Below are 15,414 nucleotides of genomic sequence, written 5' to 3' on the forward strand. Positions count from 1 at the left end.
TGCAACTTTTTTTTTGTAATCACTTTTCTCAGAGATAGCTGAACCGATTCTCACAAACTTAGATTCAAATGAAAGGTATAAATGTCTTATACAAAGTTCCTGAATTTCATTTCGATTCGACTTCCGGTTCCGGAATTACAAGGTGATTAGTAAAAAAATTACAATTTCAAATTATTTCATCACTTCGCTCAGAGATGGCGTGGCAGATTTAACCAAAATTAGGTTCAAATGAAAGGTCTCATAGTGCTATATAAAACTCCAAAGTTCCATCAGAATGCGACTTCCGGTTCCGGAATTTTAGGGTGAAATATGTTGAAAATTAATACAGTAACTTAAAGTGGCGAAACAAAAAAAAACATAAATCAAATTCTAGACTAACCGCGTGACTATTCCAATCGGTAGTAATTATCAGTGGACAAATAAAATAAACCGGTTCTGGCTATCACAACTGCTTTGATGAAGAGCGAAATATAAATCAAGTAATGTTTACAACAACGGCTAGAAACAATGACTCGAAGCCATGGGAATCTTACTGCTTTCTGATTATGCGAAATAAACAGCAGAATAGTATACCACCAAAACTGTTACATTTGTTCCTAAAACATGAACCAATAAATTTAGATTTTTTTTTTCGTTGACGAAAACTCTTAGGCATCATAGGAAACTTTTATGAAACTTCACTTAATTTCTTGAGATCTTTTTGAAACAAAATCAAACAATATTTTTTCCTAAATAGTAGTTGATTTCTTTTGCGATGGGTTAGTATGTAAAATACTCAGTTCAAGTTCTACTTTCTTATTGTACAAAGCCATCGCAAAAATTAAGAATTTCCGTTTTATCTAAAAACTAAAAATCTATTGGTGAAATTAAAATAATGAATCTCTAAGAATTATAGTTTCTATTGATTGCAAACGATAGAAGTATGAAAACATATTTTGATCAAATAAAATCTCAATTTCCGCGAAATTTAATTTACGCACCAACGGCTTTGCACGTAAATTGAGGTTAGAGTGTATACTGAAACGTTGAAGGCATAACAAAAATTTTAAAATTTCCGATCCTGCATCGATTTTTTAGGTTCTACGAAAATGTTAGACAAATTCAAAATTGTAGTAGATATCAATTGAGTTTGTTTTATATGTACATAAAAATTATTTGGATCTATGTGTTCATTCTTTAGTACAGCACAAAAATCGAAAAAAATCGAAGCCTCCATTTTGAGTAAATTGTAAATAAATTGATTTCATATAAAAAAATTTAAATTTTATTAGCCAATAACGTAACTGCTCTCGCTTGAAATTTTTAGGCAATATATTTCCGCTGATAGAAATTGAATGTATTTCTACCAATTTTTTTAGTTGTTTTGAGAGAAAATATAATATTATTCATCAAAACAATCTTTATGATAATGATTCTAACAATTTAGAGCAAAAAATGTACATGTCATCGCTTTCATTTTTGATTTATATGTTAAAAATATTTTTTTTGTAATATTTATCAATTTTTACATTTACACTGTATATTTTCAGGTTGTTTTTGATCGTTAGCTTAGCATAAATTTTAGCTGGGTTGACTAGCAATCGAATAATGTATAAAAACATATAGGTCATCGTTTTGAATTCAGAGATATTTACGACCATTGTAAAAAATCCCATCTTTTTTGTGGTCTTCTGTTTACAATTTTCTGTATAACTTCAGGTAGACAACTCTATTTTACGTATGTTTTAGTGCATTTCATTTCTGAAACTAGTACCATTCCAATAGTGAACAAATTTCGAAGATCGGTTGACTAACAACAAAGTTATGACGCGAGAAAGTTGAAGTTCTCAAAATTCATAGAAAGTTGAAGGCATATTTTGTGCGTGAAAAAAAAACTTGGAACGGGAAAAATCACATTTTCATTGATTTCTACTAACCGATTGTCGAAAATGACAAACTTAAAATAATCTGCGAACTGTACAAAATTTGAGGGTGTAAAATTTATTGAGATCCGTTGAAAAACAGCTGAGCTATGACAGCTCAAAGTTACCGTTCCAACTTTTTTTGAGGCTTGGTATTAGAAGTGTTAATTATCGAAATCGCAAGTATGTACAAAAATATAATTGCATACATTTGGGATATTGGTGTAATTTCGTCCTCTATAAAACAAATACAAATCAAGAAAAATGATGTTCGGTGTTGGTTCGGATTGAATGAACTTTTTGATTGCAGATCATTAGAAAATTTGGTTGCCTTGTTCCACATCAATGGCTCGAACAACACCATGGAGCTGATCCTTGTAGTTTTATTTCATGTCGCCTGTTTCTATTTCATTGTGATCTATCAAATAAGAGAAGAAAAGCTCCTAATTTTAGTTTAGATTCGATATGTTTGTTGTAATGATAAATTTAGCTATCACTTTCTTCACGATACTACATGAAATGAGAATTCTTGGGCCTAAGAAAAAGTCACATTTTTTACAGTGAAAACTTTTTTTGTTCTTCCATGCCCTTTGTATAATCCATGCCCTTTGAAAAAATAAAAAAATCTCAAGGCCTTCATAATAGGCTTCCGTTTCTGCAATGACCTCAGCATCCGACGAAAATTTCTTTCTCTGGAGAAACCTTTTCTGGTTTGGAAATAGATAATAGTTGCTGGGGGCAAGGTCCGGCGAATACGGGGGTTGGTGGACCAATCCGTACGGCAAATCATTAAATATCACCGTTGCTTTTATGCAGAATTCTGAATCGATCAGCTGTCATGATGACACAATCAGCTGCTATTCAAACACTGGTGGATAGATTGGGTCATTTAGAGGCTTGTTCTCAACAAAACTATTCACGTCTTTTCTGTGAGTTTAATCAGTATCTGAGTTTGATCACTATCTGGATTGACCTTTACGATTGATTCGATTTTTTTTGTTCGCCACACCCAAACTTACCGGAGAACACAGCCCGTCGCATCATCCCCCGTCGGGGTTTCCCTCGTGTCGAGTGTGCCCATGGGAAGCCCTGACCCGGCGGCAGTGGGAACACTTGTGGACCTCCTGTGGCGTGAGAAAGGCATACATTAAACGTAAGAATATGTGTGTCTCTGTCTGTGGCCGTACTTACCCGGCAGATAAGGATTCCGGCAGTGGGCAAGCAACGAGTGAAGATGAGGATGGTTCAGTCCATGCTGCAGGAAAGGCATCGGCCGGCTTGGGAGTGGTTTCGCAATGATTTTATTATCTCGGGGCTGCTGGGATGCTGACTGCTGCTGTTGCTGTTGCTGTTGCTGTTGCTGCTGCTGGAGACGAGAGCCTTCATCTTGTAGGTCCGGACTGTTAGGTAAACTGCCAGCTTCGCTAGTGGTGTTACTACAGCTATTATTGCTATTGCAATTACTGCCGTTGCTGCTACTGTTGTTGTTGTTGTTGTTGTTGTTGTTGTTGTTGATGTTGATGATGTTGTTGTTGTTATTTCCCGATGGGGGACTTGCTCCGTTGACTAGATGATGATGAGGATGATGGTGTGGAGACTGTGCTTGTTGAGGATGGGAGTGATGGGGGGACAGATGGTTTGCGAAGAACGCAGGATTCACTAAATGATTCTGTTGGATAAGGTTTTGTTGAATGTAAGGCCAAAGATGTTGAGGTTGAATAAATTCTGAAACGAGGGAAAAAAGAAATTCTACCATTAACGCCTAAAAAACAATTCCATGGAACATATTTCAGCAATAAAATATCATTCAAATATTCGACAAGTTCTGCCCACTTTCGGCTGTCGGTCACAGCCGCTCATACGCGGAGCGGATAAAAAAAAGCGAAGTGTTTAATGCCCTTTTATCGATTGTCCCACACACAACACCGGGAACCAGGGACAACAATTTATGCGTCCCACTTTTCGCCAGTTCTTTTATCGCTTTTCAATAGACTAGTGTCATTTAATAGATGGGCAATAAAAAAGATACACCCAAGCCGATAATCACCTCGACACGCCACATAGACAATCCCATCCGACCAGGAACGAAAAAAGGAATCGAATGAAAAATTGACAGGACCTCCGGTCGAGACCGTAAAGAATGACAGAAAAAAAACTTGCACATATTTTCTGATTGAATGCCATTTGTCTGGGCTTAGGTTGAAACTGCAACAACCAAAAAAAAAATATGATAGACCTAATCACTCTCAATAAAGCATAAAATAAAATAATAATAACAATTGATGATCATTGCTCACGCTCTCTGCAACCTTTCCCAGCGGTACAAGCAACAACAAATCCCTTCGAAAAACCGTTTAGCTGTTTAGGGGAGGAAAAGCTCAATCGGTAACAGTTAGTAGTTTAGCCTAGGCGTGAAAGGGTCCAGAAAACCTGGCAAACAGTTGCACTTTTTTTGTCTTCAACCGAACCATATTCGTAGATCGTAGAGCCCTTAGCCAATAATTTAAACATGATTATAAATTGATGTTTTTACAGCCTGCTTTTTGTCCTCCGGTGCAGTTCGGCATTGTTTTTCTTCAACTTCAATTCTCGAAGGATTTGTGTCAGTATGCTATGTTTTTGTTGTTTGACGCAATGTTGTTACATACGTTTTTGGGTTCTTCAAAAAGGTTCCTACGGAAATTGCGCACCCCGGTTTTGTGTTTCCTTTTTTTTTTCAACGTGTTTTAAACTGCATTGGTGGAAACCGGTGGTAATGATGATTAGGATGAAGATGATGACGAGAGAGACTACATTCGAGTACTGGTTGGTTACCACAACCAGAGAGATACCGCCACTTCGGATACGCCTTTTATTTTTGTTTGGGATTAGAAGATTTAATAAACTGTTTTATAGGGCTCCGGCTGTGGAGGGCAGACGTGAGTGAGCGAGATGGATTCGCAGCAGGCGGATTAAGTTGGTTGGGTTTTTCATTGTACTTGCGAATAAAGAATCCACTAGCTGTAACCCGTAACTGTTGCAGTTTGGTAATAGCAAACTGTTGGGTTGAAATCTTTCTTCTATTACAAATGGACTTCATAACCTGGAAATTCGTTTATTAATTCGTTCCGTTAGTACCGACGGGACTTTTCGATCATTAGTGAATGTTTGAAAAATATCATACTTTGTCATTCGTTACATAATAGCAAAATAGTTTTATTTAATATTAATAAGGTTGAATTGAGAGCAGAGTTTCAAACATTTATACCATTGGTACTATATTCATAAAAAGTTTTTTTTAATACTAAATGAATAGCCCAAAAGCATTGTTTCATATTCGATTGGTTTATTTTACTCAAATTATAATGCTACGATTCCATCGTAGGCTTGCTTTTTTTGCGAACTAATATTAGTACAAATGTCACCTGCCGTTTACATCAGGATGGCAGGTTAATTAAAAAAACTGTTTTAATCCACCTAATGGTGTAATGATGCCTTTCTCATATTACTCATAACATCATAAATATTACTGTGGAATGCGCAAAAACAACTGTTCATTAAACAGAACTTGGGAAGTTTGGTCGGACTTAATTTAACAAAATCTACAAATCCGGTTTGCCCTGTAGTTCCGAAATCGGAATTAGTATCCTCAACAAATTTAGGCATTCCGTATAAAACTGTAATACTATTCGTTTAAAAACTCTAAGTTTGTGAAAATCGATTTGGCCATCCTGAAAAACACAACAAATATGACCAAATTGGAACAGTTTTGAAGTTAGTTAAATTTAGACTTACTATCTCACGATCTATTTCGATTAGACCAATTAAACGAACTCTAACAAACGAAGCGAACCTGCATTTCTGTTACTTCTGGCACGGTATTACTGCACTACCGGATGTAAAAATTGCATATTTTTTCAAATAAACTTCAATTCATCGACATTGTTTTAGTTTCTTTTTATATCTTTTATTTGACCCCGGCTGTACATTATTTTATTCTTTCGTTTGCACTTATCATAAAATAGCTAAAATTTGTATCAACCACAGCCCCGTTTTTTACCAATATCACACACCAGTAGCAGACATCTGTTATCGTTTCGTTTTCTTCATAGCGTGTACGAAATAGTATGTTACAAAGCACGCATCGTTCGTTTTGTGTTTTCTTCTTCCACGTTGCACGTATCGGTGTTGTACATATTGTCATTATATATTGCGATTTGAACACTTTGACACTCATTGCCCTGTAACTGCGGAATCGGAGGTCGGATTCGTATGAAATTTCACAGTACACAGAAAGAAAAGATAAAACTTACACGACATGTAAACCGAACTATGAAATAGACATCAGTTGAACGGAAAATCTGATTTAAAACCATGATTGATGTAAAATTACATTAAAATTCATTTAGTTTTTCATTGAACAAGACTGTATATTTACTAACCGCTTCGTTTTGTAATGTAAATTTCCATTCAATTGCCTGCTGCAAATATGTGCATAAAAATAAATGTAAAAATCACAAAATATTTTTATCTGTGTAGTTTTAAAGATAACATGAGCTTTGATTCAAATCAAGTTATGTGAAAATCGGCTCACGCATCGCAAAGAAATCGAAGTGAATTCTATTTTGGGAGTTTTCTTTCACTACTTTCGGTGCTTCCGGAACAGGAAAAGGGGGACCAGTACTGCCGGAGTTAGGTTTTTATATCCACAAACCAACAAGTTCTGCAATCTAGGAGAATTTGTGAGAAAGTTTTATGGGATGACCTGTTTTTGACCATCACTCGTCTTCCACTTATCACGCTTTGGTTCCGGAACCGGAAGTCGGATCTGGATAGAATGTTCTTAAAATTTTTAGGAAACTGTGAGACCTTTCATTTGAATCTGCAAAAGTCGGTTAAACCGTTTATCGTGAAAATTGAATACACATTTTTTCTCTAATTTTCACATATTACCATGTAACTCCGAAACCGAAAGTCGGATTCGAGAGAAATTCAGTAGCAGACTGTGGGACCGTAAGACCAGGTTTCACAGTGCACAGTTGTTTGAAACGGGAAATTAGCGAGACAAAAATATTTTTGCTATTATATATTATTTTTTTGTAGTTGGCGTCTTCACAAAAGTGGTTTGTGTCTAACTGGTGCATCTTTTGATGTCAAAGATCGTTAGGGTTGCCCATTTTTAAATTTAAATCTGCATTCTAACTTTCTTGATTGAATTTAAAAAAATATTACACTTCACAGCAAAGTTGTAGGAAATTTTTTTTTTTTCAGCAACTTTGCTGAATAAGCCATCTTTCTACCTCTTCATTTGATCGAGTTACATCAGTTTTTCGGATTAAAAGTAGGTTGGCTCTCCAAGAATCACTAATTTATTATCACGATGCTCTCTGAAGTTCTGGATACTATTCTTTCGGGTCTTCACAGGTCTGAGCTTGCCAAATGGTAAAATTGTATGCCTAATTATCGTGGCACCGAGTGTTAATAATATATGAGAAGTTGGTGATCGCGAATACCAACCAAACAATGATTCATACAAAGCTCATTTGTTTTTAGTGTAACTTTGAAATTTGTTGACGTTGAATGAAGCGTTGAATGGATGCAGTTGTGTACCAAAAAAAAAGAGAAAGATTGCACAATGGCGACAGGCGTCTCGTTTTTTCTATTTGGCAGCTGATTGTTTCTAATTGTGGTCAAGCTAATGAAAATGTCTGTTAATAGCAATGTCATAGCCAGAGTTGCAAATTGTCAGTCATGTCAAATGACTAGAATCATCGTCAACTGTAATCGGTACGGTGAAAGTGTCTGTCAAATGAGATACTCGATAGTTCTATTACAAAGTAGAAGTATACTCAGTCAAAGACAGGCGACTTTTTTGTTTTCTGTTGAAGTAAAAAAAAATCAATGGGAGTACTAACATAAACAAAAAATAAGTCATCCGACTTCGGAGTTTATTGGTGTAAGAATGAATATAATTCAATGTTTATGCTGTTTGATTAATATTCAGTCACATCGTTATCTAGCAGAGAAATCAAGATAATATCATAAGATTCTCCCGGTTCCTCAGTTCAATGCATAGGACGCTGGTGTTACAAGCCAGTTGTCGTATGTTCGAGCCCCGACCTGGAAGGGTTCTTAGTGTCAGTAGGATCCATAGTACTAGCCATTCAATGCTTCTGTACACTAAGAATCGGCTGCGAAGTCTGTTGAAACAGAAAGGCCAAATTCCACAAAAGGAAATGTTATGACAAGGCTTTGCTATCAATCGCATCGCCAATCAATGAGTGTAATTTCGAGAGAATTTAAATTTTGACATATCGGCTCTCAGACACTAGTGATTTGTAGAGCCTGGTTGGCAGCAGTCCAGTGCCATAAACTTTCCAATCTTTATCGTGCAAAGGTGCTAGTTGAGAGCAAATTCAGCAGCTGGAAGTTTCATATGGAAGATTTATAATAGAACTGAAATTGGAGCAAACGTATCCACAGCATGCCGTTTTAGTTTTATTTATTCGAAGAGTTCTTCTGTCAAATTTAAAACTAGCATACGCTGCCGTTCTTTTTTGTTCTATGTTTCAAACACGAGTAAAACGCCACTGGAGCTGCCAGTTTTTCTTGTTATAATATCCAGATTTAAATTTTAAAACTGACATAAATTATGCATCTGGAACTAGAACACTACTGAATATGCCCTGATAGTGATATGTAGCAGCTCTGGTCATGGCCTACTAGTTCGGAACAATGATATTAAACTCACCACTTGTGACTAGGGCTGAAAAGTCACCACTGAGCACCCAATTTAAATCTTAATAATTTAATTATAACTCATATTCCAATAAATAGTTATTTAAAAAAAATGATATTAAACTCTCAGCCATTTTGGAAATGAGTTAGTTTAAATTGTTAAGTTAAAAATCTGGTTTCGGCTGTAGTTTTCTTGTTTATCATTTCTAGATAAATTATCTATTAGGCAATTATAGGGCTTATTTGTAATCATCGTTTTGCTGAAAGTAGTATGTTACTACATTTTGGCGTTTAAGAGTTATATGACTATTTCGATTTTTTGTAAGGCAATTTGAACACCAATTTGAAAGGGTTAAAACAATAACACACTCCCTGTTTTCTCTTATACCTTTCCGTATTTTATGACCTTTCAGGAACCATATAAGATAAGTTTTTATCGATCTGGAACCTGTTGAATATTTATAATAGAAGGTGGACTAGTTTTGGACGAAATAACTTTTGAACGGTAGCTTATACTGAACTCTTGATTGGGCTAAATTGGGAATTTCTCCTAAAACTTTTCATTAATAAGTTAGAACAAAAAATGGTATTACTTTACTCCGAAAAATTGATGAAACTCGGTCAAATGAAGAGATAGGAGGATGGATTCTTCAGCAAAGTTGCTTAGAATAAAATTTCCTACAACTTTACTGTGAAGCGTAATAATTTTTAAATCCAATTAAGAAAGTAAGTATTCAGATTTAAATCCAAACATGGGTCACCCTAATGATTTTTTACATCAAAAGATGCACCAGTTGAATAGAAACAAATTTTGTTAAGTCACCAAATACAAAAAAATAATATTTAATATTGCTGATTGCTTTCTAAGCTGAACTTTTGACACAGTTTCTTAACCACAATCCTTTTCGTTCAATCATGATTGCCGAAAAAAAGTTGAGAAAATCAACGAAAAAAATAATTTTTCTATGCAGCTTTCTTCAATATCTGCAAAACTGATAACCCTGCTTACAAATTTGACAACGAGCAAAAAAGAAACAAAGAAAGAAACACAACCATATGATTGTGTTGTCGTTATAGACGTCAGAGTTCTGTCAGTACAGAGCAGTTGCAGTTATGATCACACTTCTGATCCAGCACACTTTCATACTGTGCAGTTCGATTTGGTGTGAACTGTGCAATAGCATAAATATTTTTGTCTTGCTAATTTCCCGTTTCGAACCACTGTGCAGTGATTGTATAACCTTTCTATACGAGAAAGGCAAAAACCAAGTGTCTTAGAAGCCTTTGAGATCATACACGGAACGACCGAAATCAGCTCTGCGCCTAATTCGTATTACTGTTTTTGAATTAGTTGATTTTAACAACAAAATTTCCATAATAACTATAAAATTATTTAAAATTGAGAATTCACTTTGCTGAAAAAAACTCTTATTTTTAAGAATGAGTTTAGTTGGCGAATATCTTGGACAAAAATCAGCAATATTTCAATCCAACACGAAATTCTCATTGACAACTAATTTTGTTATTAAAATCAGAAAATTTGTTTCTATTTATCTATCACCATCATTACTGAAAGACAGCACAAAGAAAACAAAAACGAAATTGGATTTTAATAACAAGTTTGTTAGCCAAAAACTCATGAGAAGTGTCAAATCAAAACAATCCATTAAAACAATCCATATATAAATTTCCAAACCGATGTGTAAAAAAGGAGTAAACTCTTAGTAGAAAGTGTATTTATTCAGAATTTGTGGGCATTTGAAGCGATTGTGTGTAATAATGTTTTGCGAGGAACAGTGAAGTGAGTTTCGAATGTTGCACTCTAATTGGATATGTCAAATGATGTTTTTTGTATCTTCAACCTTCCGGGCTACGCCGTTCGGTGTACTACTTGTATTCGGTTATTGTTTTCCGAGTGCCCAAAGTTTTCAGTGAGAGAATCGATTTCGCGAAGTCGAATGAAGAAAACAGCGATTTAGAAGAAAAATTTTCAAATAGAAGTTTATATTTCGTTTATGTCTTTTTCTCCAATACAACATCGTATTTATACCTGCCATCTAGTGGCTAGTAGTCATTACGGTGTTAACGTTTTTTCGGTGACAGTGCGCCATATAGCTGCAGATTGCAGAAGTCAATTCAACCATTTATGTTGGTTCAAAACAACGTTTTATTTCTCTAATTCAACTAAAAAAATAGTTAAAAGGAAATTAAATGTGTCTTAGCTAAGAAATGACAGCACGTTTGATTGGTGAATTCAACTAAAAAAATAGCCATTTAACAAATATTTTTTTATCATTAAGAGAATGAAAAATAAAAAAATTTAATTTAGCAAAAGTAAGGTTTTTTTGGTTGTCTCAAAAAATAACTAACTAAAATTAAAAAAAATCAACTTTTTTTTCGGCAAAACGCTGATTTCGGTCTTTCCGTGTATAGATTCGACGTGATCGTTGAAATTTACTTTATGTTATATTAAATATTTTTTTCATATCATTTATTTTACCCCAGCTTCAACCTTTTTGGTCGTTCATCGAAGGCGAAATTTGTTCAAGTGTCTGAGAGTTGACTTAAGAAAAAAATTCGGGATAACTAACCAGATCTCGTGAAACGTCGACATTGCATTTCTGAGACTTAAACTAAACTTAACTTTGAAAATTCGCGATAAAAAAAACGCGTAACTTCGGAGATCCGCGAAGAGAACGGCATAAAAAACTGCGTAGAAAGACCTCAGTGTATGACTTATTTTAAAAGAATGTAGAATCGAATTTCACAAAAAAAAACATTTAAATATGTGTCCAACATATCCAGTCTTTCAAGCAAACGTGTATACTCACAAGTTTCAACTTTTGGAACTATGTCAGAATGCATTAAACATGTTGTCAAGACTGCCCCAGAAAGTATGGACGCACTTTGATTTCGCTATAAATAATTCACAAGAGTTAGATATTCAAATTTTATTCGATATACTGATAATATTAGACTACAACAACAGAATATTATTCTCAACATTTGCTACTTAGCCATTGTAGACTAGCTGGCGCACCTTTTTGCGAACGTTCCTCATTAAATTCCGTACAGGCTTCTTGGCGACAAGTTTTGACACTTTTTTCCAATCTTTTTCGAACTGTTGAATGATTTCGGCTGACGTTGGTTAGAGAAGAGTGTAAACAACAGGACGCATCCATAAAAATTGACAGATTTTGGACCATTGCGAAATGATAGCGGTTTTTGGACAGTCTTTAGTTCAACTGTAAATATGAGTCAACTTTGACACTCGAATATAACATATCGCAATGCTTCTGACTGGTCTTCACTCAAGATGCGGCAATTTTGCTTGTTGACGTATCCAACTTTGCCATTGCCCATTCATGATTAAATTATAGATCAAACGACGATTTATGATTAATTTATAGACCAAACTGAACAATTTTGATAATGACACAAGATATGATTCAGCAAAAATATAACCGTTTACATAGCGTTGTTAGATCTTTTGAATGAAAAAACGACCTCATATGTTGAAACGAAAACCACTCTTTCACCAAGGCAATGCACCGATTCACAAACTGATGGGAATGGGATGGTTGAATATAACCAATCAGACTTCGAATTGCTTTCTCATCCATCGTTTAGCCCAGATCTGCCCCCAGTGATTATAGGCTTTTCGTTGATTAAAAAAAATGATCGCCTGTAAGAAATTCAACTCAAATAAAAATGCAATTGCTGAATGTGAAGCCAATTTTAATGTAACGGACAAATCTTTCCACCAGCGTACTATCGAGAAATTAGAGATCATATCATATCATTATCATATTGGATTTTAGCAAAGAAAGTACATTCCAGTTAAGAGAAATTGCATCAAATGAATCGAACGCACAAACAAAATCTCAAAGTGGGTTTAAAATTTTCAATCCATGATAGTATCAAGACTCGAGTTTTCTTATATTGTAGGAAATATTTATTTATTTTTATTTGATAGAAAATACTGATAGTAAAATAATAAAAACCAAATCTGTCATTCCAAATTTATTCATCGTTTGATTATTCTCAGCTATTCATGCAAAATTTTGAAAACCATTATGAGATCTAAACAGGTTTGCTTTTCTCTTCTAATCGGCTTACATGTAAAGATATCCAGTCCCTGCTAGCAAATTCTCGGAAACGTAAAAGCTAGGTTTGTTTCATTAGCATAGACAAGACGTAGTAATTTACCTTGTGCTTCGGTACTCTGATTGGATTATAAACGATAACAACCAATCCAGCTGTTCTCGACAATGCAGAGAAATTTCCCCGTAGACATTTGAACCACTTTGCGGTAGAAAACGAGATATGATGTTTACCTCCAATGTGAGAAGAATTCTTACCTTTCTCAGCAGGATAGACGCCAAAGTGCTACCTTTATCCTGGCTGTGTGAATAAAGGTGACTGACGTATGAAAAGTTTCCCTCAATTAAGATAAGACAATGTGATTAGCGAAGCAGCCACCCGCGAACAGCCTCTCTTGTCTGCTCTGTCGATGAAAAGGTGTTGATGTGTGTTACTTTATTGGGAAAGTTGGCGATCGTATTTCTTAGCAAGTAAGCACCAGATCCGATTCGATTGAAAAATAATGCACTTCACAAGTACACCAAATCGGAAATTTATTGCCTATGAAATCACGATGGGTACTTTTCATCATACTTCCCCAAATCCACCCCCCATTCAAGCTGCCAATTGATTATGTGCCCATGAAATAATTTATTCGACACTTAGCCACGGTAAATGGGATCATTAGAAGCTCGTAGAAGAAACTGCTTCCGACTGACTTTCGAAGCGAAGCCCGAAAAAGTTTTTCCCCCTCAGATCGAAACCGAAAGAATCAATATTCCTCCAGCTTTGGATCTTTTGAATGGGACACTGTCGTCATAAGAAAAGGGCACCTCGGTAATCGATCCAGTAGCTGCCGAAAGAAACCAAACCGAACCCTGGAATGGTTCCGTTTTGGTGGTGGGGGTACATCCAATTTATATCGCTTTGATTTCTACCGTCTACCGGCCTTGTCCCATCGGCAATTTCCCGAGGCGAGCAGATGGCGACATACAAGAAAAACTAGGATGAAAACGACGACGATGTTATGGTTTTCCTCCCGAGCGTACGGGAAAGCAAATCGAGAAAAGTGAGCTCGTTTATGATTATGGTCGTCTGTTAGCGACACTGACACTTCGTTCCTTCCCCTTTGGAGAGCTGTCGTATGTGTTCGCGCAGATATTTGCTGGACCATGTTTTGGAGGAAGATCCTTTATGCAAGTTTCTCGCAGATATAAAATCGGGGGACTCCGTTTCCAGTACCTACCTACCGACATATTCGCCAGCAGTAGTGCAAGAACGGGATACTGAAGCCATACAAATGTGTTACAGATATGTATGTATGTGTGTATGTATGTATGTATGTATGCGAAAAACGCTCGGTGGAAGTAGCGAACGTCTGCCACCGCACGATTCTCATGAAAAATTGAAATGAGATCGTTTAACTAGGTTCTTGAATTGAGTCTAGCAGCACGGAGCCATATGCATAAAATTATAAACACTTCTTATCGAGCACCGAACGAGGCATTTTCGAGGGCCGATACAGGGAAGTTCAGATGACTCGTTACTCGTTGAAGAAAAACGTCACGAGAAAAGTTCGGAAGAGCTAAAGTTCAACTCGCTTTTTGGTGTTTGACGTAACCAAGGTAAGATATAAATTTTAATGCTAGACCAAATACGTCTACTCGCTGTGAGTTTTGTTCACAGAATCAATAAAATTCTTGGGTATTAATTTTAATTACCTTTTTCCCCAACGAATTCATGATAAATTAGTTTCCGTCTCCCCTCACCCGTCTCTTCACCCTCTTGATGTCAACTTATTAGATCTTTATCGTTCGTAGCCATTTCTTTCTCATACCCGTTTTCCATCATATTTACTTCTTTATGTTTCTTTCGTTCTCTTCCGTAACATCACCATCATCGCCCACGTATGACCGCTCCAGCCCAAGTAGCAATACGCAACTAATTCGGATGCGACTAAGTCCAAACTATGTTGCAACAAGAGCACGAATATGTTTTTTATGTTATACTGGTTAAAACAAGGTGACAACAATGTTTCTTCATAACATAACTGGTTACGAATAGTTATTTAGGTTTCAAATCACCACTCCTTTTTGTCATATTGAATTAATTATAAATTATAAGCTATCGTTACTTAATGCAAACATATCTTTAATAACAAAAATGCTTCTAGCTACTAGTTAAAAATAAGTTTATTTGACTCCAATAGTAGCAACCCGTAACTAGTTCTGATACCACTTAGCCCAACTATGTTACAACAAGAGCACAAACATGTTTTTTTATGTTATGCTGGTTAAAACAAGGTGACGGCCGTCTTTCTTTATAACATAAACATTGAACTAGCTATCATTTGTAAGTTATCGTTACTTGATTCTAACATATCTTTAATCACAGCTATGGTTTCAGCTACTAGTTGAAAAAAGGTTGCAAAACCATTATAAATAAGCAATAACATAGATATTACAAGATTATAACATACAATTTCTTCATTGATTCAGATAGCTCTTGGTAGGTTTTCCCAACGTAATGATAACGGAAATGCTACTTAAAAAACTTTTTTTGGCTTGAATATGGCAAACACACTATGGAGTCGCAAGAAGTGTACAAAACATTGATAAAACCAGGATATTACTTTTTTCAAAACTACTTTTTGGCGAAAATAATGAAAGGCAGAATAGTCATTTTTGTTCTATGCACTATTATAAACTCGAAG

At 35.5% G+C, this 15,414-nt stretch overlaps 1 protein-coding gene across 1 annotated transcript in view; it reads right to left on the reverse strand.

Annotated features, from left to right (window-relative positions):
- LOC131437135 (putative uncharacterized protein DDB_G0291608) overlaps positions 1 to 15,414 on the reverse strand; it is a 111,199-nt gene that overhangs the window by 59,587 nt on the left and 36,198 nt on the right. Inside the window, exons 3-4 of the mRNA XM_058606302.1 lie at positions 3,093 to 3,626; positions 2,921 to 3,025 (exon numbers count right to left, since the gene is read on the reverse strand). Coding sequence (XP_058462285.1) covers positions 2,921 to 3,025; positions 3,093 to 3,626 — 639 coding nt within the window. The remainder of the gene's footprint in view (positions 1 to 2,920; positions 3,026 to 3,092; positions 3,627 to 15,414) is intronic.

The sequence above is a fragment of the Malaya genurostris genome, chromosome 3 (genome assembly GCF_030247185.1).
Source record: "Malaya genurostris strain Urasoe2022 chromosome 3, Malgen_1.1, whole genome shotgun sequence".
NCBI classification, from domain to species: domain Eukaryota; kingdom Metazoa; phylum Arthropoda; class Insecta; order Diptera; family Culicidae; genus Malaya; species Malaya genurostris.